We start from the raw sequence: 27,399 nt of genomic DNA, 5'->3' as shown, positions 1-27,399 counted from the left end.
CAAAATGTTTCAGACTCATCTTGTATTTTCTTTGCCCCAGTCTAGGAATCAACCATTTCTGTAAGAAGCCCTAATTCTTTTTATTGAAGAATGATTATTTATAAACCAAGATCTGGGTACTAGTAGATCACTGCTACTGGAGCATCATTGTTCCTAGACTCTCTTAGCTGAAAAAGATAGGAAATATATGTCTGTATACTAAGCCCTGTGTGCACATACATCATATTTATTAGTTATATTGATATCCGTATATCTGTTATATATACATATGTATGTATGACCATGAATTCATTCTAATACCTCTGATTCCAATTAGGTAACACTGGGATCTTTATAAACTTCTCCTCTTTTCTTATTTATAACTTCTTTCTCTAACAGTAAAAAGGCCAGCTCTCATTATTTACAGTCCTAGATTACACATAATGTAGTTACTGAATTGCTAACTCATACCCCTATGAGAAATAGATTTAGTAACTGGAGTACAGTATTTGCTGACAGTTCTTTTTGGGTTTCACCTTACAATATCCTGCCGAAATAATGTTTTCCAAAGTGACTTAATTCTTAATTCCCATCCCCTTCTGCGTGGTTATTTTATTCGCCTGGGTCATGCTCTTCATTTGTAATACAATTAGCTTCATTTGTTACTGTTTGTATTCTACTCCTCTTTCCTCCAAATCCTTGTTGGTTTTAATTTTTTTTATTTTGGGAGGTTTGTAAAATGTTACCATGATGCTCAGTCAAGCTATATCCAGAGATCTTCCTGGAAGTGTCCCTTTCTCCTGACCCCTGACCCCCCGCATTCCGTGCCCCATTCTTCCCTCCCCTTCCCCACCAACACTCTGTAGTTAAACAGTCCCTATTATCTGGTTTATATTTCCCATATTCCTTTTTCACAAAGGAGCAGATTTGTATGTGTTTTTTAATTACATTCTCTTTTATATGGTGTTAGCACACCATATAAATCCTTGTACTTTACCTTTTTCACTGAATGATTTAGAAGTTCCTAGTGATTTTCCCCTGTCCATTTTTTTTTCAGCTGTGTAGTATTCTGTGAGTGTAGCATCATTTAACCATTCTCCTATTTGGGAGTATTTAGGCCATTTCCATTATTTTGCAATAATAATCATTGCTCCAATGAATAGACTTACATATATATGTAATTTTGTACTATTCAAAGTGTATTTTGGGGGCAGATTCCTAGAAATGGAATGTCTTAGTCAAAATTAAGTACCTATGTGCTCATGGCTTTCAGTTCCTCTGTATGCCTATGGGAATGCCTTCTAGTGTGTTACTGTATATCCATGATCACTATATAAGTTACTGAATCACATTTTTTAACTTGTGTAACTTTTTAGAATTTCATTTTTTTGCTGTACTTAACATATTAAAAAGTATATTAAAATTGCAGTGAGATTAGGAATTAGTCTTGCATAATTTATCCCTCTTCAAGGCTCAGTAAATATCACTGTAATGTGTCAACAGGTCCTAATGAAGGTAGTAATCACACATTACACTTACAGCCCTATCGTCCCAAATGCAGTCCATGAGTTCATGCTCACCAATAGAGAGTGGGCAGTTCAGGAACCAGCACTGACATAATGACTAAGTGCCTCTGTAATGCTCTCATTTGCCCAGAGCATTTTATTTTTCAAAACCCTTTCGAGTCTTTTCATTTCATATCAACTGCACCACTGTAGAATGCTAGACTGTAGATCATGAGACTTATATAGGACAAAGTCCCTTCATGTATTATGTCATTTGAACTTCAGACCAACCCTGAGAAGTAAGGACATAGAGTCAACATCCCCATTGTCCAGATGAGGAAGCGGAGACTCAGAAAAGTGAAATACCCCAGAATCAGACATCAACTAAGTAGTGAGGCTGGGCATGAATTAGAGACTAGACCACATTACAAGTTTCACAGTTAGCTTGTAAACAACAATGAAAAAATATCCAAAGATAGGATGTAGTCACAAAGAGGTCAGTTGCTCTATAGATTGTGGAATTTAAAGATTCTCTTGGACCCATGGTTATGGTCACAGGGTAAATCTTTGGCTACCTATGAGCTGTAATGTTTAAGTCCTGAATGGTGGTAGAAGGCCCCAGGCATCTAACGCAGTCCGTTTGGTAGGTGACAGGGCTGAGAGCCAATTCTCAGCTTATTATCCACTCTCCCACTTAGTATCTTGTGACTGGGAAAGTTATTCAGTCTTTCTGTGACTCAGTTTCCTGACCTTTAAAATGGAAATGATAATAAAACTTTGTAAGGTTTCTGAGAGGATTAAATGAGACAATATGCCTAAAATTTTTAGCCCAGTGCCTAACACGGGGTTGGTCAATGGATATTGGCCAAAGTGCTCTAGTATGAGGACTCATGAGGTGTTGGCTGAGCAACTGAAGGAGCGAAGGAATGACAAAAGTGTAATTCTTACTTCAGTATATAGAACTATGTCAAAATAAAGACCGAATACCCTGATTTATCTTCAGGTGTCTTATTTACTGCTTATTTTCATCTGGACAAGAAGTTGGGGGGAGGGAAATACTAACCACCAGAGTTTTTAGCAGTTAGAATCAATAGCTATTGACTCTTCATTTGCTTATAAAGCAGCCTCTGAAAAATCCTCAGATCGTTTGTTTTTATCCTTTCCTGGCCGGTGCAGGGCTTTCACGTTCTAGCCCCAAACCTAAATAAAAGTACACAATCTACTGACCTGGGGCCATCCTGCAACTTGTCCTTTGTCGTCTTTTGAAATCAGAGTTTGAGCACTCTGTATGGAAAGAAATTTCTTTTATGTATCTTCTACTTCATTTATCATAGGAGATCCTCGGGATATCATAACTAGTGAAAATTATGACAATACCAGATATAACAGTTTTCTTAGGGCAAGGGCACTGCTGGGATTAACAGCTTCCACACACAAAATACCACTCAGACCATTCAGCAACCAAACCTTTGGCAGCACCCCCTCCATCCCGCTCCCACTCCCTTGAAACCCGAATGTCGAGGTAGCATGTAAAGATGACAGCATGAACAAATTCATTACATGAGGAACTTCTAAGAGAAAAAAAAAATGTCCTTTGTAGCATGTTCACTGGAAAACACTGGGATCATGGTTGTTTTTGTAAACCTTAAATGTCTGGCTAGTTAGAAGTGCCTTGACACTTGAATGCGTGGGCATGAATTTCCTAGTTAAAAGAAAAAAATTACTGAGGTAATTAGCAAAGAGATTTTGCCAAGTTCTTTTCTGTGAGCTCTAAGAGTTAACATTTATTTACATGAGTAATTCGCTCTGCTCTTATCAATCTAGTCAATTGGAAAATATCATCCGCCTTTAATGTCACAGAAATCAACGCATCCTATCTTAGAATGAGGAAATAATTAGCAAACAATTTCTTTCCTTTTTAATATGTGTGGCATTGTTTTCAAGGTTCTCATTTACAAACCAATGCACCATAAACTTATTCTGGCTGGAGGTGTTGAAGTCTGTTTCTCTGCCCAACAAATGTAGAGGTGTGCACGTCTATCAAATCAGATACCGTAGCAAAGAGCCACCTTCACCAATTGGTCGCTCTGACAGGGTGAGGGGTAATGGAGCAGCGATAAGTAGTGCATATCGTAGATTATGGGATAAGCATTTGCACTTTAGTTTAGTGGTACAATGCTAAACAGTCACGAGGACTAGAGATACTGATAGTCTGCAGATGACAGGCTTCATTTTATATGTTAATAGAAGGAAGACTTCTGATAATGGTGAGGAAATTTACCATAACAAACGCATTCCCTTTACTGCACTCTAGCATGGCACCAATTAAGTTCAACTGTATGTATAATGTACTCTTAATTCCTAACAGTGCCAAGAGGGCCTAATGTGAAAAATATTATATAGTCTTACACTTTACAGATCATGAACAGATGGAAAAAATTATGTCAGTCGGTAAAGAAATTCACATGCACTATAACATACCTCAAAATGGTGCTTCCGTGGATTTTTTCTTTTAAAAAATTATTCAAGTTATCTTGAGTGAAATTTAGTTTCTACTTGGGATTTTCTGTAACCTTATATATGTAATTCATTTTAATTTATTCCTTCTGCAGATGTGAATGTTTGAAAGTACAGGTAACCTTGTAATGAGTAAAACTGATAAGAAAGAGGCTCTGTTCCCATGAAGGGGAATTATGGAATGATTATTCACTTTTTGCAAGGGTTTGTCACAGAGCAAGCTTTCCTAAAGCATTTCAAATTTAATTTCATTTACAAAACACTCGTTTACACACAACCTTTCAGGAACAAATTCAGTGAGGAAATGAGAGGAATAGTCATAATAAGATAGAGGCCCCTTTCACCACTAACATTTATGCTTGCTTTCTCTCTCTCTGTACCCCTTGCAGCGCTGATAGCCATCGGCCGGTATAGCATGACGATAGAGACTGTGGATGTCGGATGGTGTAAGGAAATTACAGATCAAGGAGCCACCCTCATTGCACAGAGCAGCAAATCCCTGAGATATCTGGGGCTGATGAGATGCGATAAAGTAAGAGTTATCTCTCAAATCTGTTTTCTATATATCAGTGTAGGTAATAGCTTTCTAGCATACTCTCTCTCTCTCTATATATATATGTACAAATGTGTACATGTACATACAGGTACTATGATAGCTACTCATCGCAAGATGCCTGATTTTTAAAATGAATCTGAGATTATTTTTGCATTTCTCTGCTTGAAAATGAATTTTGTGCTTAGGCAGAAAGGAAAAGCAGTCATACACAGTCAAATTAGATTTTGGCCTCCTCTCCCTAAGTCCACGAACCAAAATTAAAAATGTTTGCATGGCACACAGCAATGTGCAGGGTCTAACAGTAAAATTCTTTTCTGGGTTCCAAGTTTCCTGCAAGAATAAGGGGGGGGGGCGCCTGGGTGGCTCAGTGGGTTAAAGCCTCTGCTTTCGGCTCAGGTCATGATCCCAGGGTCCTGGGATCGAGCCCCGCGTCGGGCTCTCTGCTCAGCAGGAAGCCTGTTTCCTCCTCTCTCTCTGCCTGCCTCTCTGCCTACTTGTGATCTCTGTCTGTCAAATAAATAAATAAAATATTTTTTTAAGAATAAGGGGGAAAGAATGGTGCCAAATTGGTTTTTCGCAATTTGAAGTGTGTGATTTCAGTGTTCAACATCTATGTATTCCAGCCATCTGGGGGCAAGAAAGGGCCAGGGAGGGAATATTATGTGGGAATTTGCACCTTTCCACACTTAAGATGCCACTTTTAGCACATGATGAGAAATGGTCCCAAGGTCCCACTGAAGGTGTGTGGAGCTAGCCAGGAGATGTGGGTGTGAGTTTGGGAAACTGTGCTACATTTAACATGGGGCCCTTTGAAGACTAAGAAGAAAAATGATAAAAATCTGTATTGATCACCAGCCACTACAGAGGTGCTTTCTCCCCTGTTACTTCCGTGTCTCCCCTGTAAATCTAGAAGTGTGTATCTGTGAAATGCCAATAGAGTATTACCCCCACCTTAAAAGACCACCAGAGACGTGAGTCAAAGCCAATCAGCAAGGGTCGTTTATTGCAGGTTCGAACCTGGACCTCTGCGCCGCTCGTTGCCGATAACGCCGAGAGGTCCAGAGCTGGGTTGGTGCAGGATTTTTACAGACAGATACAAACAGGTTTCGGGTGGGGCTGAACTGATTGATTGATAGTTTGAACAGGCATACTTGGTGTCAGTGGATTGGGTCAGGGGACCCCGCGCGAAAGCAGACAAAGCAATATTAGAGAAGCAGAACTGGCCGGTTAGCCCACGCATATCTGCACTGCGAAGGGGAGAAAATGGAGGCTCAGAAAGACCAGGCACTGGCCAGAGGCTACTTACCCAAGGTCTGACCCCAGGTCTTTGGAATCTGGGTGGGGGTCATGGCACACCCTGGGTGCAGTCTTTGGGCACAGAGATGGCTTTCTCGGGGAAGATCCACCTCAGATACTTGCTCAGAACTTGCTAGCATCTTAAAATAATTTACACATGTGTGCTACTTTTGCAAATGGTGATTAGGGACAAATCTAGCAAAAGAGAGTGAAACTAAATATATATTTCTCTCCAAGGACATGCATTTTCTAAATGTAGCATATTTGGGGGCAAATAGGAGAATGGCCCAAATCCTTTGTGTGCTATGTCATTTTTGTTAATTGACCTAGTTCTTGTCTCCAAATGCTTTAAAATCCCAACTTATACTAGGCCTTTGCCAGTTAGTTATGTTTAGAGAGAATTTACTATATATATATTCTCAGCCGAGCCTAAAAAGCTGACTGACTTTGTTACTAAGCAACAGCACTGAGACCCAGGGGTTGCAAGTTTCCGTCAAATTTCACTACTAACCAACCTGATGCTACTACTAACCCTGTCACTTTAAAATTACTTCCTTTAGGGGCATCTGGCTGGCTCTGTCAGTGGAACATGTGACTCTTGATCTTCGGGTCATGAGTTCAAGCCCCACGTTGGAGACAACTTAAAAATTAAATCTTTAAAAAAATTTTTTTTCTTTTTAAAACAAGTTAAAGAGTAGACAGAGTATTCTAGAAACACTAAACAATGACAACAGCTTTGCTCAGTGTCTGCCAGAAGAAACTACTACCTGAGTACTCCCAACCAAGGGCACCAAAATGTACGTGTTCAAAATGTATCTGCATATCCACGAGCATTGTTAGAAATTACCATATTTCTAGTCCACACTCATTAGATTTGTTGAGGTCAGCTCCACCTTCAGAGATGAGTTGTAGAAGCTTGTGTTCCGGTTAGTACTGGAGATTATTCTAGACATATCTGCTGACCAGCATCTTGCTTATTTTAAGTGAAGGAATAGATCCTTTTCTACCCAAATGCAAATTATCCAAAGTGAGATGGGAAGGCTGTTCTGGTTAGTGGTATCCCTGACACTGTAGTAGTCCTTTCCTCAGGCGGCCTCTGAGCCCTTTCTCCAACCCGTGAACTGCTCTATGAGCTGCTGGCTCTAGCACCACCCTCTCTGCCCTTAGCCGGCTACAGAGCAGCCCAGCCCCGAGGCATGCTGGGTCCAGCCTTGCTGCCTGGCGTCCCTAGGTTTATGCAGCTCAGAGCCAGACACAAGAGGTTCTGTGAGGACGGAAGAAGTTTCCAAACCACCCACAAAGTGCAAGTAAAGCCTTGCACATAATAGCCTGTTTGTTGATTTAGTTGGATGGAAATCTAGAGTTAAGTAGCTACTCAGCTTTCAAAATTTATGTTATGCAATCTATCTCCAGATTTTAAATTTTTATCAAGACTCAGAAAGACTTGAGTAGCAAAGAGGGCAAAGTAGCTGAGGGCATGAACTTGGAGGCCAGAGTTTGGGTTCAAATCTGGCCTCTGCTCTCTGTAGTTTCATCTTTGGTTGTTGCCTACTCTGTGCCTCTGTTTGCTCATTTGTAAAATGACAATAATGATAGTACCTATTTTGTAGCGTTGTTGTGAGCCTTTAAATAAGTGAACATATACCAAATTCTTAGAATAATCATGTTTGTTGTATATAAAATGCTCAGTGCTACTGATTATCCTTATCGATGTCATATTAACCTGTGTTTTGACATTTGAAATTTCCAAATGAGAAAAAAATTGTACTGTTGTACAATTTTGAAAAGAAATTAAAAGAAAAGAAATTAAAGAGAGAAAATATAAACTGAGATTAGACATTACCCTTCTACTTTTTCCTGTTAAATTTAAAATTAATAGTATTATTTTCTGTACTAAGATGTCAATATTTACATTTTCTACACACTCGACGAAGGGAAACTAATACCTCCCGGAACATTCTGTATTTGGAACCAACTTACAGACCTGGGCAGAGGGATGAAGAAAGATTTGCTGTGGGAAAAGAGGCTGAGTTGAAGATAAGACAATTCAATAAGCAGGGAAACAACAACAACAAAAAAGTAATAATAATGGAGAAAAATAAGAATAGAAATAGAAAACACAGAGACATCATGATCAAGATATGGAGAAAAAGACCCTATTACCTATCTCAGTGTGATCAACTGTGCCAACCAATAATTAAGAACAAAACTGGTTTGGGTCTATCGGCCTTCTCTTTGTAACCTAACCAAATTTGCTAACTATTAATAACTCGCCAACTTGAGTTCTTCCCCTTTCTGCACCAACTGGTGACAGAGGAGAGGCAAGAGGCCTTGACAATCTACACAACTAACCCCCTTGTCAGGAATGTTGTCGCTGGGATCCTGCTTTGGGGAGAGATGGCGTCAGTGATGTCTGTGTGTCCCAGGCTTGAGTTCTGTGATCCTGTGGTTCTGTGAAATATTGAGGGCAAGTAATATTTTCTCTCACAAGCAGCCAGTTTCATTTGGGGCCACTTATATTTAATTTGGAAGCTGTATTTTACCAAGCTTGAGCTTTTTTCCTCACTTGGGCTTTTGAGATATTGAAAGAGTAACAAAATGCATTTGTTGTAGGAAAAGGTGTTTTCCTCTGTCTCCCTCTTTCTCTCTTTCATTTGGTAAACAAAGAACAGAAGAGAAACATTCAATGTATTCTTCACAGTGAAAGCAACGTATGCTTAGATTGTCAGACAACGTCTCAGCTAAACTGCAGTGAGTGTGTCTGGCCACAACATTGGTGACTCCCATGGTGGAGTCCTCCAGCCATTCCTCAAACGCAGCATTCCCTGAGCACTTGTAAAATTAGGAAGTGCATTAAGAAGCCCATGTTTGAGAAGCTGTTCCGATTGCTGGATGGATAAGCATGTTAGAGGCATTACTTTGAGTTTTAAAGCCGACGCCACTTAATCTCCTAAACTTTAGTGCATTGTAAGAACCAAGAGAAGAAAACGCTGTGTGAGACGGCTTTGATGAATTGGGGTGAACTTATATTCTTAAAGACTGTTCAAAGGCTTACTTGACCTTGGGAATTAGAGTTGACCCGAAATCACCTATCAACTTAACACGCATTTATTTGGTGATTTAGTTAAAACTGCTTGTATAATCAACGGGACTCTAATAAGAGCGATATGTTGACTCTGCTTTCCATGATTATAGACGTTCGATGGCTTTGGTCATAGAAATCATTTTCAGATCTTCAGAATAAAATATCCTCTAGAACTCTAGATTCCCTATAGATCCATTTCTTCTAATAATGTGATATTTTCCTTTCTTACAAGGCAGTTTGGATGGAGAACAAAACTGAAAAGGACAAAAAAAAAAAAAAATCATGGGAAAGCTGTAGGGCAAATGGAAATGCAGTGTTCAAGGTTAATGAAAAATGTTTGGGGTAACAGGGTTGATGAGAAGGGAGGGAGCCCAGTGGCATGGCACTGGCTGAGAAACCAGACCTCGCCAGAGGCAGCCTGGCTGGTGTGGAAAACCTCGGTGATAAAATGTCGTGGTGGGAACCTCTGCAGTGTGTGTTAATACAGAAGTTTGGAGACAGCGGGCCTGAATTATGAGCAGCGAATAACATCATAAATGTAGCAATTCTCAAATGCCAAACCCTTGTGAAAAGCAGTTGGATGGAGAAATGCTGGAGCTTTTAAAAGCTCCCTTTCACTCTCTCTCTTTCTCTCTTTTTTTAACTTCATGCAGAACTAATTTTATACACTGTTCATTTGATTTGAAAATGCCAGCGTCTGGGGTATCATTAAAGAGCGTTATTGAGGGAGCCACTCTTGGCAAAGCATTTTGCTTAAAAATGCTTATTTGTTCTTATGTCCCTGCAGAGTTGTAGACAGGAAGGAGAAAGTGTGCCTCGATTTACCTCACGCTGCTCCTCTGCCTGGAGCAGGTAGCTTCTGTCAGGAGGCTCCTTCTCTTTGGCCTCTAGAGGTGCCGGGAGGGTCGTGGGGGCCACATTACTTAAGGAATAGACATAAATAGATTTTGAAAGGTCCACCCCAATGTCCTATGACCAAAGCCTCTTGGAATTTCTTTGATTTCTAGTTGACATAAATTAGAATTACACAGGCGTGAAGAGTCCGCCCAGAAAAGATCAGAGAGGCTGCAGGGGGAGGAGAGGCCTCTGTGTGATCCTATTGATTATCCAGCTGCCTTCAGGCCAGGGGCCTCTGTGAGGCTGACTATTATTGATCCACACCATGGAAATAATCGAATTAATTCATTTCTCATCAAACTGCCATTGCCGAGACCAGTTTCTCCTCACCTGCTCCAATTCCTGAAGTACTTAGTTGAGGAGTGAAATAGATTATTTCTTTCAGTAAGAAAAGATTTCTTCAGGTCATAATAAATTCTTGTGTTCACACAGAGTTCCTCATTTAAATGGTAGAAAGATTTAATCAAATCAATGAGAAGCCAACACAGAAAGCAAGTAATAGAAACCAGTCATCTCCTTAAAGCCAGAAATCTACTTTACAACCTTAAAATATCAAGGGCCAACTTTAGTGTGCCCCATTTAATGTAAAAATATTCAGGGAAAAATTGACCACTGCGTTTTTCAGGAAGTAATTATGGTAAGAGAAAGCCTCAACCACCTAAATATTTCTGTGGAGAAAATGGAGTTTTTATCAGCTTGTTTAGGAGTCAGGAGCAGGAAAGCCCTATGGGGAAAATAATATAGGACTCTGTAACTAATACACAGAACTAACTGGAAAAATCAGTTTAAAGGAAAAATAATTTGTGGGGCTCTGTGTCCAGAACTGTTTTGGTAGCAATTCAGCCATGAAACAAAGTGTGTACCTGCGGGGACTCCCCGCTCCCCTGCAATGCATGCACAGCTGTTTCCAGACTGCCCATAGCCAAAACTGAAAATCGAAAATTTATGCCTTATCAGTGAAAACAAAAACAAAAACAAAGTATTCTGTCCTAATAAGGCAGGAGTGGTGTTGACTGTATTTGACTGTGCCATCCGGGGCCTGGGAGACAGGACCATTACCCGGACAGCCCACCGTCGTGTCCTCAGAGGAAGAGGGAAGATGAAAAACGGTGAAAGAGCCTGGCTGGGCCTCGAAAATCTGAACCTCAGTCCTTCCCTTGAAGGATCAGCATCTTGTTCCTTTTGCTGATAAAACAGTTTCTCCAGGTGATTTTCGCATAGGAACACTTTAAAACTCATTTTTACAACTCTCTCCTGATTATTCTTGGTAATTGAAACAGAAAAGCACATCAGCTAGAATTCAGAGGTTACCTCGCAACCTCAAAGCAGCCAAGCATTCCCACCGCCGCCTCTTCCAGTCCTATTCACCCAAAAGGCCTTCCCTGTATTTCGGTATTAAGGCAAGAAACACAACATGAAGCTTTTACGGCAGAAGTTAAACTGGTGAGCACCGGTGTCAGACTGCTGTGTTTTCAGATTCTACTAACTTCACTTTACTGTCTGTGGGATTTTGGACAGCTTAATCCCTAAAAGCCTCAGTTTCACCGCCTGAAAAAACTGCAATGTATTTACTCCATAGGGTTGTTCTGAGATTAAATGAGCTATTGGCACAGAGTGCTCAGCCCAGTGTCACACATGCTGTAAGCCCTCAGTAAATGTCAGCTGTGACTACTACCGTATTTATTCTCATATACATATCTGTTCTGGAACCTTGTGTGTGATATTTAACCATGACATGAACTACCTGGTTCATAAGATTGTATCCATGAATATAAATTCACATGCTAATATCTTACAAAGAAAAACTAAGCCCCGAGACGTAGCAGTTCTCAGGAACAAGTAGAATCTATTTTTTTCATACTTAAAACCCATTAAATAGCACTCATACTTATAAAGGAAGAAGAAATTCAGAGACCGGTAGGTCGCAGTCCTTTCTTGAGAACAGAGTAAAGACTTGCCAGGTTAGATGGCCACACAATGTCCAGGCTGAGACTTGTTTGGTTTGCTTCTTCAGGAAAATTGACATCTCCCCTAGAACCTTTTAAGGGAGTGTGCTGTAAGTAACTGCTTCTATTTTGTTCACTTCTGTTACGGGATTGATGTATAGTGAAATCTTTTTTTTTTTTTTTTTGAAAGGAAGGAGAGGGTCTGCTATCCCCCAGATGCTGTCGGGTGAATAGAATATTATGCTGGAGTTTGCCTGAAGGCACCTGGGAGCGTCATTGCTTTGTAGTAAATAATCTCCTTGGAACTTTGATTTGGCTTAAGTAATTATATGAAAGAATTAGGTTTCAGGTTCATATTATTTTTCTAATTTAGAAGTAGAAAAGGTAACAGCAGTTTCTTAACAAGGCTCAGATTAGATCCCAGAACTCCTAAGCACCTGACTTCACAGTAGAAGCAAGGACAGCTTGCCATGGCTTAGGAGACTGGGGGATGACTACCCCTCTGGAAGGAACTGGCTTAGCCTGCATGGGAGACCCAGCCATTCAGCAGCCGGTTTGCAGGGAAAATTTTGTTTGGCAAGTAGTTTTTCAAGAAGAAATCTAAACTCTCTCCCCTGCCCCAATAGTTATCATATATTTTGTCCTTTTATTCAAGATAATCTCCACTGAGTCGCTTCCTGTGTTCCAGTCACTGTGATAGGTGACAGGTTGAAAAAACAGTGAATGAGACAGTCCCTACCCCATGGAGCCCACAGCCTCCTGGGGGAAACAGACAAGCAAGCAGGCAATTACAGTGTGTCCTGTGAGTCTGCAAATTAATTGTCAGAAATGGTATCCCAAAGTATATTTCCTTTGCATAAAGAACCTTGCTTTGACCCTGCATCTGCCTTCAGCCGAGGTCCTCTGCCGTTCTGTTTCCGCCACTCTGCTGATTCTGCTCTTTCCAGCATCACCAGTCACTTCCTCATCACCACATCCAGTGGCCACTCTTCTGTCCACAGTTTGCTTCGTATCCCAGCTGCATCACTGTGGTAACCATGTCCTCTTTCATGAGAATGCTTTCTCCTGCCTTCAATGTCACCATGCTCCTGGCTTTTCTATTTCCATCTCCCGGGCTGCTTCCCTCATCTGTGAAGTGGAAATAAAAATAATACCTCTCCTGTAAACTATGGAGAGGATTAAATGAGTTAATGTATGGAAAGTTCCTTAGCAAGCAATAAACATTAGCTCTTATTTGCTGTGACGGTGAATGCTTACCTTCCTCCTCCCCATCCCTCTCTTGCTCATTTGAATATAAGATCCATGGATTTCTGCTTCTAGGTTGTCTTGCCAGAGCCTGCCACAGTGGCTGGTACATAACAGTTACTAAACAAACATGTATCAGTGGCAGTGGGGGCAGGGGGGATGGGCTGTGTTTCTCTTCTGCATTCTGTGTAGCTCCAAGGTTCTGAGGAGGCTCTGGAATGACAGAGTGAGCAGGGGGCCTGGTCCTTACGTCTAACTTCAAACACTTTCATTGGTTCATTCATTTAGTTTACTTATTTGGTTTGCTTCTTTGTTACTTTGGTTTGCCCAGGTATTATATAGCTACAAGCAAGTTTGAAAAACATTAGCTCCCACCTCCTTCTAATAGTTTTATAGATTGTAAGGAGTAGCTGGAGGGGCACCTGGGTGGCTCAGTGGTTAAGTGTCTGCCTTTGGCTCAGGTCATCCGGCGTTCTGGGTTCGAGTCCCCCAGTCAAGCTCCCTGCTCAGCAGGGAGTCTGCTTCTCCCTCTCCCTCCTGCTTCCTTTGTTTGTGTTCTCTCTTTTTCTCTCTCTCTCAACTCTGTGTCAAATAGATCAATAAAACCATTTTAAAAAACTATCTGGACAGAGGGAAAAAAATGACTAAGAAAGATGATACCTTGGATTTAATACCAGTTTTTGTAACTGGGGGATTCCGAGTGTAGCCGAAAGCCCTTGGGGCTCGGGAGAGTCACAGATGGAGTCCAGGCATCTGTTGTATGATTGGACTCTGATCCCTTCAGAGCCTAACCCCAAAATGCTCTGATTTATGTAGAGTCTCTCTTCTGAGCACCAAAAATATCACCTGTTTTTAGGTTTTCTCATCTACAGATTTACAGATCACTTTTATGTAGAATAAATTTTTGTTGGTAATAAATTTGTTTTAGGAAAACAGGTCACCTCCATCAATTCTACCTGATGGAAACAGCCGTTTTTAGAAAGATTTTTTTTTCATTGGGTGTCCACTGGTGATTACCACTGCCCTAGGCTTTTGTAAGAAAATAAAAACTGAAATCAAGAAACCCATTAAACATCAAAGAAAAGACATTTTTAGTTCTGAGAGTCTTCTTTCTCGATTGTGTTTTTCAGCTTAACTTGAAGAGTTGAATTTAGAAACACCCAGATGTGTTCTAAAAATACATTGCACTTACTGCTCAGTTAGTGACTACATTAATTATCTTATTAGGGCCCAGTGTTTCTCAAATAGTCAGTCTTTCGCTGAACCATTTAGAGCTTCGCAGATGACTCCCCAAGTGGCCTTCTCCATTTTGATGTACCACACAGGTCTGCTTTGGTTCCCATCTGTGCCACACATGCAAATCTATACCCAAGAAAAGTGTGTAGATTTGTGTCATAGGTCAATTCCAAGGCCAGTGGTCTGTGGCTTCTGAATGGACGACACGAGGCTATACATAGAGCTTACACTTGACTTGAAACATCCTCCTTGGTGGAAGATTGCTTGGTGGAACAGGGAATGAAAATGTCACTAATTTCTCTCTCTGACAGTCTGGTTGTCGGACTCCTGTCACACTCATCTCTCATTAGAGGCTTCAGGTTGGCGAGCCCCGATTCTCAACTTAACACTGCAGGCGTTTCTGTGATCCTCGTCCTCCCAGGTTCTTTGCTGCTTTCTCGCTGTGCTAATTCAAGTGAATAGAAAGCAATGCTAGTGTTAACAGGCAACCCACATTTCATGAAAAAGAGACAGCATGAAGCCAGGCCTGTTGTGATATTGACAGAGCATAGCACTTCCAATCATTGCAGATTCTGAAATGGAATGACCGTATTTGACAAAGTTGACTGAATTTATGAGCCCGCCTCGGTCAGCTTCATTGCACTCTCAGTATCTGTCTCTTTCTATGCTTTGGGACTTTCAGATGAGTTTTTTGCCACCCAAGAGTGATATTTCTTACCTCTCTCTGTAAAGAAAAAAAAATACGTCCTTAAAGACCTCAGGTCAGTAGTACGAGTTTCATGCATGAAGCGTAGTGCATTGTGGGTGGCCTATAATCGGTCAGTTGACTCCCATCTTCAGCAGATGGCCTTTAGTCTCCAATAAGATTATCTGGTTTTCTTCTTAAAATTTTATTAAATATGTAGTCGTGTATGCCCCATACTTCCACCTCATGGGTGGTCCCTTGAGGAAGCACCGCCTACACCCATGTGACAGCTTTGTTTAAGGGAGGCTTCCCTTTCATCAGCTGTTGGGAAGGTGAGAAGGTGACCTTATTTGACTATGCCCAACTAGAGTCCCAGTACTGATCGATGCTGAAGGAGAGGAAACTAGTCTGTTTTTACCGCATTCAAATAAATGTACCTTTTGAGGCACCTGGGTGGCTCAGTGGGTTAAAGCCTCTGCCTTCAGCTCAGGTCATGATCTCAGGGTCCTGGGATCGAGCTCCACATCGGGCTCTCCGCTCAGCAGGGAGCCTGCTTCCCTTTCTCTCTCTCTGCCTGCCTCTCTGCCTACTTGTGATCTCTGTCTGTCAAATAAATAAATAAAAATCTTAAAAAAAAATGTACCTTTTGTTTCACATAGTGATGAGTATTTGTAAAATGATGGACTAATAAGCTGTAGGAGCGGCAGTTTCTTTCTCCAGAAGCCCTGACTCACATTAATGCAGAGGGCAGTGTGGGAGGCAAGGGCGCACTTGTTATCTTTAAGTGATCTTAGTTTATTTAGGCCTTGCCTTCAGATTCCCAAGAGCAGAAATTACCTGTGCCCGCCTACAGGCTCTTCAGTTGAAAGCTACAGACCAGTAGGTGTCAACTTGAGCTGCACATTGAAATATGGAATGGGGGGGGGGGTGCTCCGGGGGGCGAGGGAGGGCTTTAAACTACTGGTGTGTGGGATCCCCTCTCCCAAGATTCAGATACAGTCAGTCTGGATACGACCTGAGTGTCAGGATTTTTAAAAGATCTTCAGGTGATTCTAGTGAGCAGTTGGGCTGAGATCCACTATATGCTTGTTTGTGTTCGTGGTTGCAGACACGGTTTAACTCCTCCCAAGTCCAGAAACACATATCAAACATTTGTTACGTATGAGTTACTGTGGAGTTCATGGAGAAGGACGTTGGTTTGACTGAGAGAGGCGGAGGGAAGGAAAAGAATGGGAAGTTGCCTGTAGAGACAAGGAGAGGTGCTTTGGCTCACACCTAGAATCATTTTCACAGCCCTCACCAGTCTGGGGAAGACCCTTTCTCTTCATTGTGGGCTCTGCCCACAGTCTGTTCGTGCCTACCAAGCTACCGCTGTATCCTCCTCCAGACTTCTGGGAGGCTTGGCTTTGCCGCTGAAGAGAAAGGTGAAGTGAGAGAGTGTAGTCACTCCCAATTTTTGGTGTTCTGGGCCTTGTGTTCTAACATAGAGCAGCATCAGCGGGACACAGCACATCACCCAAACAGGGACATGACAAGTCCTGCTGCAAGGGAAGGAATTGGAATCCCTGAAGAGAACCTGGCGCATGGTGTTGGCTGTGCAGGGTCCCAGGAAAATCAATGTATCATCTGCTGTTTTATTCTTTTCTTAGTATCCTATTTAAAATATTTTAAACTGCACTGAGATGACTCATCTCATTTACATGGAAATCTGATGTATTACTAGAATTTACATTACCCTCATTTATCCATTTTGATAGTGCCCGTCTTGGGGCCAGTGGGCACTTGCTTAAAGAGCAATTGGGCCTCATTTGAATATGCATTGTCCATGATGACTTTTGCTACACCTTGTGAATGCCAGGTTCCACAGATAACCAGTACAGTTTCCCAGAGAGCCAAGAAAGTCAGAGAGAAGCAGATTCTGGAGGTGGATTGCCCGACAGACAACACTCTGCCTCTGGGCCGCCAGGAGTCAGCCGCTGGGGCTGTTAGCAGTGAGTGACATTGCCCAGGGAGTCTGTGAAGAATGACAGACCAGCGTGAGGGCAAGAGCCCTGAATTAGGAGAGAGGAGTTGAGTGTGCTATTTGCAGCCCCTTCACAGATGTGCTGTGGGTTCCTTACTTCCCCCTGCAGATTGAGGGGTTCATTTTCTTCACCCTCCTCTCCTCAGAACAGAGCCACGTGAAATAAGATCTACTTCAGTTATACCCTTGAGTTTGCTAGGTGAGCTGGAGAAACATTGCCTTAACAAAGCTTACAAAGTAAGGGACAGAGTGGAGTTGTTTTCCGGGCGCACGAATGGGTTTCCTTTCTTCCCTGAATAATATGTGTGTATTTGACACATACGTGCACAGGCTGATGCCTCCTTGTCCTTCAGAAGTTCAACTAAATACCACTTCTTTCGGAAAGCCTTTTCCCACGCTCCCGGAGAAGGCTGGCTGCCTCTGTCCACAGCCACCTGCACTTCCCCTAGAAAGGGCTTCTCAGGCTTTGCTGTGGCTGTGTAGTTGTCAATTTTCCCTGTTCCCAGAGGACAGGGGCCATATCTGTCATGTTGGTCATTGTACCTCTGGGACACAGAAAAATGTTTTGATGGGCCGGGGACTGGAGAGAAAGCAGTGCCTGTTTATGTCATGGGCCTGTGTGCCCTGCTAGGAGGTCCCTTGTCTGTCCTGCAGCATCATTACGTCTCTGTCATGTTTCAAAGTCTTATGCAACTACAAGTCCACAACAGAATATTCCCCAAGCCATGGGAGATCCATTAGAATTTACATTGCACAGAGCAGCCATTTTGAAAACATTGTAAAGAACTTTGAAATATATTTTTATGTAAATTGAAGTCATTTTTTGTCATGTAGATGGAAATTGAACGTCAGTGAATGTTTTACTGGGGCAGGTGATCGCTTAGGTCCCAGTCAGGCTCTGTTATCTGTATGCCGGGCCAACACGGCACAAGGCAGAGAACATTCGTGTTTAGGGGTCCTGGATTCAAATCCTGGCTCCTCTATTTACCAGCTGCATGACCCTGTGTGAAATACCAGTTCTTTCTGAGCCACAGGTCACCTGTAATAGGGAACATTAATGCTTATTTGCCTGGAAAATTGTAAATGCTCATTGAATGCTTTTCCCGTTCCCTCCATGCTAGGATGAGGACATGCTTTTGTTTTGCCTTTATTGGGCATTAGGATGAAAAATGAGCAAGTTATGTTCAAGTATTTTGCCAAAGTAAACCATGCTGAAGAGAAGAAATGTGTTTGATTTGTCCCCTACCACATGAGTACTTAATTCTGTTGAGCACAGTGTTTCTCAGTGGAGTGCATTGGACAGTTTGGGTCACAGAATTTTTCCTTGTCTGAGACTCTACCATGAGTCACTCATGATTGCTTGAGTATTACTTCTGTGCTATCTGGAATGACAAATCCCTAACACCACCATGATGACAAAATCAACAACGATAAAAAGTTCCTCAGGTTGCCATTTTCCCCCAGGTAACAGTGAAGACAGAATTACGGAAGCCCCAAAAATTACAGGAGATAGCATTGTTCTGAGTCAGGAGATGTGCCCACAGTTCCCCTTCCACCACCAGATAACTGTGATATGAGAAGGGACCTTAAATGTCACAGAATTTCAGATTCTTCTGTGGGGCCCTCCTGGGTCTGCCACGCTAAGCAGGGTGCTGATGCCGTAAGCAGAAGCATTAAATCTTCTGAACCATGTGGGTTTTTGCAAAGTTTTGGAAACCGGCTCATATCTAGTGACCATAAACATCTTTCTCGGTGTTATCCAACCAGTATCATATGTCACTGATCTCCAGTAAGGAAGGCTACCATCATTTAACTGAAGCACAGCTTGGGTATTTCCTGAGTACTGCCTGACAGCAGCATGACCCAACAAAAATGGCTGAACCACCATCATGAGCTACTTTGGTCTCCTGTGTAAAACTTTTGGAAACCCCAGGGAAGGTGTATCTGGAAAGAGGCACCCCGAGATGTCACATGGAAAGGAGAGTAGCACAAAGAATCACCTTGGGTATGAGCTTCAAAGGATGAAAGGAGTTTGGAGCCGCCATAATGTCAAGACTTTAGAGACTGCCATCACTGTAGCTGGAACAGTCTGGGAACAAGGTGAGCTTACCTCCACAATGTCTGGCGCAGTACTTACCGGTGCTTCTGTGTTTACTCAATACCTATTCATTGAATGACCGCTGCATTAATTGAGCCAACAAATATTTATTGAGTCGTTACTAGGTGCTAGGCATTCGATAGGTGCTAGGGATTTGGCATTGAACAAAACCAACGGAAACTCCTGTCTCTTGAGCTCATAATCTAATGGGGTAAGAATACAGTGGGCAATGTACATAGGACTGAAAACAAAGGGATGACTCAAATACTCTTTGCTGTGAAGGAACTTTCAGTCTAGAGATAACACAATACATGTTATTGGTAATGGTATTTTCAGTAGTGGCCACTTTCTGCAGGGAAAGTTTCTCCATTTAGAAAAAAGTGATTTTTTAAAAAGTGATTTTAGGTGGGTTATTATATTCATAAGTGTGATTTTGATATACTCAGGTGTCAAATATTTCCTCCCTCACAAGAAACATGTCCTATTTTAAAAACATAAAGCAAAGAGGAAATAAGAATCACATAATATAAATGGTTTCTTCAGCAAATTTTATCAGAAATAGTATTTTTTTGAACCGTAGGTATCATTAGGGAGCTACTTCAGGCTTGGGCTTACACATAGCTGGAACTTTCTGGGGAAAATTTTGATAAGGAGGTGAAACAGCAGTGTGATGGTCTAGATAAATTAGTTCAGCTGAATCTCGGAAGCTCTGAAGGTTCTCTCTTCACCCTTCCATAGTAGCAGCAGCAGTAGAATGAAACTATGGTGTGATTTACCTTAATTAGCATAGCAATTTACCTCACATTTTCAAAAAGTGCTAATAGATGTTAACTCAAAATAGATTAAAATACCAGACAAATTGCTACTACCTTGAAAAGAGTTATAATAATTTTGAAAATGTAAATTATGGTTATGCAGTCTTTGGAGAGAACTATAAAATCCAATCTTTCTTATATTTAAAAAAAAAAAAAAAACTGTGGTACACACTGTTTTCCCTTTAATCACAGTAATTTCTTCAAATGACACCAGTGCATATTTCTTTAGGAAGATAGGCTGCATTTTTCAAATCTTCTGTGTAATATAGGAGTTGCCATTGATAGTTTTCAGCAAGAGGAAAAGAAATTGAATACAGAAAACCAGGGATCATGGGGAAATTTTAAAAAATTCATCTACGTTCCTTTTTTATATTACACACATTTTGTGAGTTGGAACAGAGAACGGTTCTTTTCATTCTAGCCAGTAGATTTGTGCATGACAAAATGTCTGCAGAAATGCGTATGTAGGCGTAACGATTTAAAATGATTTGGACCCTCCTGGTGTCTTACACCGAACTCTTTCTCTAAGACACCAAAGTGCTTATGGATTCTATACAAAGAGGTGAGCATAATTTGTACTTCTGAGGAGTAAATGAAAATAACTTTAGTATAAAATTTGTCACACTCTATCGCCAGGAGACACTATAAGGAAAAGATAGAACCCTCCCTAGAGGGAACACATGTACTTCCCCTGAATAGCTTCTGCCCAACAAAGCTCCAACATGGAACATTTGCATTTTCCCCTCTGCTTTGTTTTCTAGAATTTACAGAGCACAGTTAGCAAAAAGATTGCTTAGAAGACATATTATATCCGCAGAGGATTATTTGTTCTGCTTTTCATAGAGCCATATGAAGCCAAGTTACTGTCTGTTCTCGCTCATAGCCTGTGAAAGCCAGAGAGTTAATATACTCTGTATTCCCAGGTACAGGTAGACATTACTTAATGCAAAAGAAGTAGGTAACATGAATTTTGGTAAATCAAAGGATGTATAAAAGATGTTGGGAGAGCTGAAAAAGTAAATTAACCTCACCGTGGACGACTTTACCAAGTGGCCAATTATCCCCTCTTCGATGTGCATATCATCACATATCAAGTTTGCTTAGGGTGAATTGTATCTATATCCCTGTAAAACAGTTATCCCATAGAGATATTTTCTGTTTTTAAAAATTGGATCTCCAAAACAATTGCCTGTCAGTCGTAGGTAGAGGACTTTATATGGGCCCATGTGTAGATTAGAAAAGATACAGCACCAAAGCCTGTCCCCATCTTTAGGGTGGGTTTAAATGTCTTTTCTTCTCCATTCTTCATCATCTCTTTTCAGGTAGCTGTTCCTTGAATATCAAGCAGCTCAGACCACACTTTCTTCCCTTGCGATGCAATGTAGATTTTCTGGGCATCCTCTCTGACCAAGTGACTTCATTTCTTTCTTAATGGGAACTGCATCCTTACGGGTTTGTTGATGGCAGGAGGGAGGAAGGTAAACTAACAATAGAATGGGGAGCATCAGGTGAAGAAAAGGGAGGATTTTTCCGAAAGTAGATATTTAAAGCCTGCACTGTTTTATTAAGGAAAGTTCTGGAATCTCTCACAGAGAATAATAAGATATAATAGATTCTGCTTGTATATGAAGTACGTTTTAAAGGTTCCTCTTGCCCTGTGATGATTTTATTTTGAACATTACAACGATTGTTATCAGAGCTCATTTCTGAAATATCTCAGAAATTGAGCAATATTGAGCATCACTATAGAGAATTGGTCACCCTAACATATCATGAATTAATTGGTTATTGAGCTACCACTTGAGGACCTTTTTAAGTCAGTCACAATGTTAAGCATATCATTATACTTAATCCTTATAACAATCCTATTACTTAAGTACTTTTTTCCTGTGTATACAGTTGAGGAAACTAAATCTTGAAGAAATAAAGTGAAACCAGGGTTCTAGCCTGTTTCTGGTTGACTCTGAAGTCCATGGTATGAACCACAGTTGCCATGTTTCTTTTCCATGTTGAGGTGCAGCTTGCTAGGCTTAAAGATAAAAGGCAGTCCCCTGGTCCCCGGAGGCTTATATTCAGGTGGAAGGGACAGGCAAGTAAAGAGATGATTGCAACGTGAGAGTGCTTAAGTCAAGAAAAACCATGCAAGGTGCCCACCACAGGTGCACAGGAAAGGGGGTACCTACCCCAGCCTCTCTGGGAGATAGGCCTGCTTAGGGAAGACTTCTGAAGAAAGGAATTCCTGAGCCAAATAGGAATTCCCCGGGGAATCATTGGTCTTTGTGATTAATATATTAGTGTATGGCTTTGCCTTGCTTTGAGTTTCTATTTTTTCTTTATTATTTGGTATTTATTTTATCTTTCATTCACTAATCACTAGGCCTGACTTATGGGACACAAAAATGATCTTGGCTCTTGTGGATTGTACATTGGAGCAGGAGAAAGAGATATTAAATGAAGCAATTATAAACTAACTTTGTAAGTGCTATGAAGTCAGAGTGGGCAATGTCGAAAGAATAAATAATCCGGAATCCTTACCTAGCTTCAGAAGGGGAGCAAGGATAGGGCAGTAGTCAGAGTCTGCTGGGACAATGACACTGAAGCTGAGAACTGAAGAACAACTAGGAAGTAGGCATAAAGAAGGGGTTTTTAGGGGAAAGTGGATTAAAAAGTATTCCAGGAAAGAGAATAACATGTGCAAGGACCCTGAGACCAGAAGAAACTTGGATATTTTGATGATCTGAAATTATGTCAGGTGACTGGAGTATCAAAAATATGCTAGAGAGATAGGCAGGGCTATATGGTACATGAGCTTTTATCTGTACTGTTATAAGCTGCCTCAACTCAAGCAAGACTTAGAGCATAAGTTTAAATTAAAAAATTAAAAACACTGCTTAAAAATCCTCTTGAGGCCTTCAGTTCATTTTCTCAACTCTATCTTGTATATCAGGTTTTCCTTTTTATTTAAGATTATTTTCTTCTTGTTTTTGAAAACAATGTTATACACTGTATCTATATCACAAAAAAAGAATTAACTACATGGTTTGATTGAATTTGGAACGAAAGTTGATTTAAATACAAACAAGTCTTGAATAGAGAGGTATTCTGACAGATTAATTATCATCAATGCAATGTTGAAATATCAATTCTCAATTTAAAAAAAAAAAAGATTATATATAACATAGTTTTCCAAATCACCCAGAAAACATCATGTTATTTCAGAAAAGTGCAGATGACTGAATGTCATGGTCATCATACTCCCAAACAGGCTTTCAAAGCAAACAGCAAGGGTTTGATGTTGTTTTAGGTTTTTCCTGGTGGTCCTGATCTTTTCCGATAATGGACAGACATGGAGAGGGAGCATAAAATTGTGTATCATAAGCACCTTCTTTCAGACCAGCTTACTCAGGATAAATGAAATATTGATGTATTTGAAAATGCCCAAGTGTTCAATAAAGATTTTAAATAAAGCTACCTAAAAGTTGTGGTTCTTAGGTTAATCATTTATTTATCTAAAGGATGAAGGAAGCTGTCTACTTCTGTGATATGAACTGCAATCAGCTTAAAAATAATTGACAAATTAATCCCTTCACAGCACAGCAATTGTAAAGGTGTTAGTTTTAATTAGGCCTGTCTGATTGCCTTGTCTAATCAAGAATCAAGGTGGTATCTTTGATGGTTAAGGTCTACTGGGGCCATCCCTGACCTGCCAGCCATGTATGTTTTAATTATTGATTCCTCACATTTCAGCCCTTTTCACAAAGGGACTTGAAGTTTGCAATACCTTAACATTTAAAGGAAAGAAAAATAAACATTTTCCTCAACACTTCTATCTAGAATCCTGTGGATCTTCTGTACCAAGCTGCAGTTTTATCCTAAAGAAGCTGTCGGGTCGATGATGAAGTCAAATGCACATAAGAATGCTATGGTACCACTGCCTCTCCTCCCAAGCACTAGCTTTTCCATGGGTATTGTTAAGCTCTCAGTAAGTCACCACCATTTGTGCTTCTAGAAAACACACTTGATTTCTTGATATCTCATGTCTTTTTCAAAAATCTCCAAATCTCCAAGGGTGACTGAACGCCAGTACTTAGGAAATCAGGAAGGTCAGACAAAAAGGAACACGTAACTTATAAAACGCTTTCTCATGCTGCTGAGGGTGAGGGTGAGGGTTCCCAGTGCCACTGACAGCACGCCCGAGGACGTGGGCAGCTGGCGGTTTCAGCGGTCTGTGTGCGTGACGGCAGCTCTTCTGTGGTTGCAGGTCAACGAAGTGACGGTGGAACAGCTGGTACAGCAATACCCCCACATCACCTTCAGCACCGTGCTGCAGGACTGCAAGAGGACCTTGGAGAGAGCCTATCAGATGGGGTGGACCCCCAACATGTCTGCCGCTTCCTCCTAACACTCCTGTCCATGCGCTCGTCCACTCGGATCATTCAGCAGGGTGGAGGGCAATTGGAGATCTGGGGTGGGTGATCCCTTGGAAAGGTTTTAACTGTTCCATGTCTACGGGTGTACCCTAGTGTGTATGTTTGTGTCTTGTTTGCATACTGCATAGCATAAGCGCAACTGCTATTTGTTCCCAGGTGAGCTAGGAGTTATTTTACTTAAAAATTAAAGATTTCGAAAGCCACAGAACCTTTAGTTTTTAAGTTCAAAGGCTTATTTCTCTAAAGGAAAAATTTTTTTTTTTTTTTTACCGTAAAACCAAAAAACTTTGGTCTATTATTTTGATCTTCTAATTACTGCCTCTTAAAGATGCCCCAACAGGAAGGCATGTGCCTTCTCTTTTGATGAGATAGAATCGTGCACTTCTCCTGATGATGAGCAGACCAGAAGTGATGTTGCACTAATTAGAAACCAGGAAACCAGTACTTTGCGAAATTGTAGGCACACCCACACATATAGGTTCTCACACCCCCTCCTCTACGTGTACATGAGCACGTGTGCATGAACTCCAGGGCAGTTTCTTTCTGCATCGTTTTCTGACAGAAGGGGCCTTCCTCCAGGTCCCTGAGGGAACATGTCATCCTCTGTGGCTCTGCCTCAGTCTACCTGCAGGAGCTGACTTGCTGTCTATAGGTGAGGTAGGGACTAGAGAAAATAAAGCCTTCTGTGAAGTTTTTTATGTGGAGGCAGCAATCTGAACTCCCCTGGCCAGCTCACAAAAGTTAATTATTCATTATTCTGCAAATGTGTTCTGTTGAGTCCTGAATATTTTACTTAAGTTTTATGTTAACATTGTATTAGTTTTTATTTCATGGATAGTAACTGGTCCAAATATATTTTAATGATATTTGGAGCTAATCTTAGCATTATCCACATTAAAGGCACCAATGTAATTAATAGTGTGCAGTTATTTTAAAAAGAAAAAACCTACAGATCATTTAATTATTTTTGTTAATTTTGGTAATTATGAAAATATATTCCTGAGATTTGGAGGTAGTCACATGAATAGAAGATTAATGAGTGAGATATAAGTAGACAATCTTTCTATTGATTTATCTTTTTTTTTTTTTTTTTTTTTGCTTTGCTTTGGGCTTTAGAACAGGTTTTTTGGATATATGCATGTTATTTTTGAATAGTTCTTGTGCTACTATAAAGATCTATTGCTGGTTAATGTATGAGTTAAGAGAAAAATTAAGAAAATCTTTTCCTTAAGATTTTGTTTACACTCATCAGAAATAAGGATTTCTTTGTTTAAAGATCGTCAGCTTTCAGTTAAGACAATGTCTATCAGTAAATGAATATATGTTTTGATTTCACACATCTTTATAATTAATTCATAGTAGGGACTCAGGCTCAAGTAAACTTTCCTGTGTCTAGATTTATAATCAAGACAGCAGGGAGCCTTTTTAAGCTAAAGACTGATTATCTTTCATAGTAGAGCTAGACACAAAACCCTGCCTTTTGAGTTTGCTATTTATTCTTCCCCAACGTGGACATAACTGGTTTTTTGGTCTTTAACAGATATACCAGGTTTGAGTTTCACTTTCGGTAAGTCCCAATATGGTTAAAATGATACTAGCTGTAAGAAACAAAATATAGCTTTACATTCAAATACCATTCACTTATTTATAATGACTCCTTTTTTGTAAACACTGTTTCCTTTGATTATGTCAACATGTTTGTGATGTGGCATGTTTTTTGCTTTTAATCCCAATCAGTTAAGAAAATCTAGTTAGTAAGCACCAAGGGTATTTTTTCCATCACTACATAGGTTACTAATTTAATTTGAAAGGAATAAAATTTGTGTAAGGAAAAAAAAAGCTGTTTATTATTAATAAAAAAGTTCTTCTTGCACATCAATTGGTATCATTTTCATATTCATTTCCCCACCACTGAAAAAATATTTTAATTCACAATATTTTAACTGGTTTTTAATCCAAAACTAATTTATAAGACAGTATGTATAGTAATAGTAGCTTGAGTGAATAAACAAAAGTTTAATTTTTATATATGTCACACTATATTTTAAATAGTTAAAAAAGACAAAAGAAGGGAGAGTCATTGATGATAGGTATGGTGCCATTTCAGTTCAAAGTTGTCATAATCTTCAGAGTGTTACAGTTCGGTTGTCAAACGGTTTCAGAAGTGTATAATTGATTTTTTTTTTAATGTTGCATTGTTTGAATCTAAAATACAGCACTATAACATGCTTTAGCGTGGGGGGTGGGAGGGTGGGGGACTTGCACTTATTCCTTAAGATGTTGACTAATCCAGAAAGCCTGATGCAACATAACCTGGAAAACTGCTTTGGTATATTTGTAGAAATCTGTAGAAATATCATATCCAGCCTCAAAGCATTAATCTCAAAAAAACAACCAGGAAAAAAAAAAAAAAAAAAAAGCATCACCTTGAGTGATCCTGTGGTGGTTGTTGAATGTGTTCTCATTAGATGCTTTGAAATGAGGCTTAAAATGATTTCTGGGCAATATAGAGTTTCTTGTTTTGCTTAGAATGTCATAAATACATGTGAACACATTTAATGCAGGGCTTTTTATCCTCTCCAAAATGTCAACAGTATTTTCAGAATAAAGACTATGAAATATATTGCTGTAGTGAAAAATTCTGGTCCTTTGTCTTTAATGTCTTTTTGAGTGGATAAAGGAAATTCACCCAGTTTGTAGTTTCTATATTTCCGTGAATCTTTTGACCTTGCAATGGGTTGCAATAAAAGAGAAACAAAACACTGTGTCTTTTGTTTTATTTTAGAGACAATAAATGGCCTCCCTGGTGTTGGCTGGGTGGGATGCATGCAGTGGCCCATGTCCTTGTGTGTTTCACTCCTGACTTTATGTAGGTTTGACTAACCAGAATAATAAACAAGCCTGGGTTTAGGAGGTTCTAATTTGGTCAGTGATTACTGAGATAGATTAAAACCTTAAACAAGTGGTTTGTTTAAAATCCCATTCCCTGAAGACTCATTCATTTGCTTAGCCATTTATTCAATTTTTCAAAAGCAAATAAAATAAATATATTGAGTAAAAAACATGGGCCGGGCACTGGTCATTTA

At 40.3% G+C, this 27,399-nt stretch overlaps 1 protein-coding gene across 2 annotated transcripts in view; it reads left to right on the top strand.

The window, feature by feature from the left end:
* The window catches only part of FBXL17 (F-box and leucine rich repeat protein 17), a 504,101-nt gene extending 477,023 nt beyond the window's left edge, over positions 1 to 27,078 (top strand). Inside the window, exons 8-9 of one of the 2 annotated variants that reach the window (XM_059418334.1) lie at positions 4,391 to 4,533; positions 24,145 to 27,078. In XM_059418334.1, coding sequence (XP_059274317.1) covers positions 4,391 to 4,533; positions 24,145 to 24,285 — 284 coding nt within the window. In that variant the 3' untranslated portion in view covers positions 24,286 to 27,078. The remainder of the gene's footprint in view (positions 1 to 4,390; positions 4,534 to 24,144) is intronic. The other variant, XM_059418335.1, reaches the window with a different exon arrangement.
* The last annotated feature ends 321 nt before the right edge of the window (positions 27,079 to 27,399 follow it).

This window comes from Mustela nigripes, chromosome 12 (genome assembly GCF_022355385.1).
Source record: "Mustela nigripes isolate SB6536 chromosome 12, MUSNIG.SB6536, whole genome shotgun sequence".
Lineage (NCBI taxonomy): Eukaryota > Metazoa > Chordata > Mammalia > Carnivora > Mustelidae > Mustela > Mustela nigripes.
This window is presented reverse-complemented; position numbering and strand designations above follow the sequence as displayed.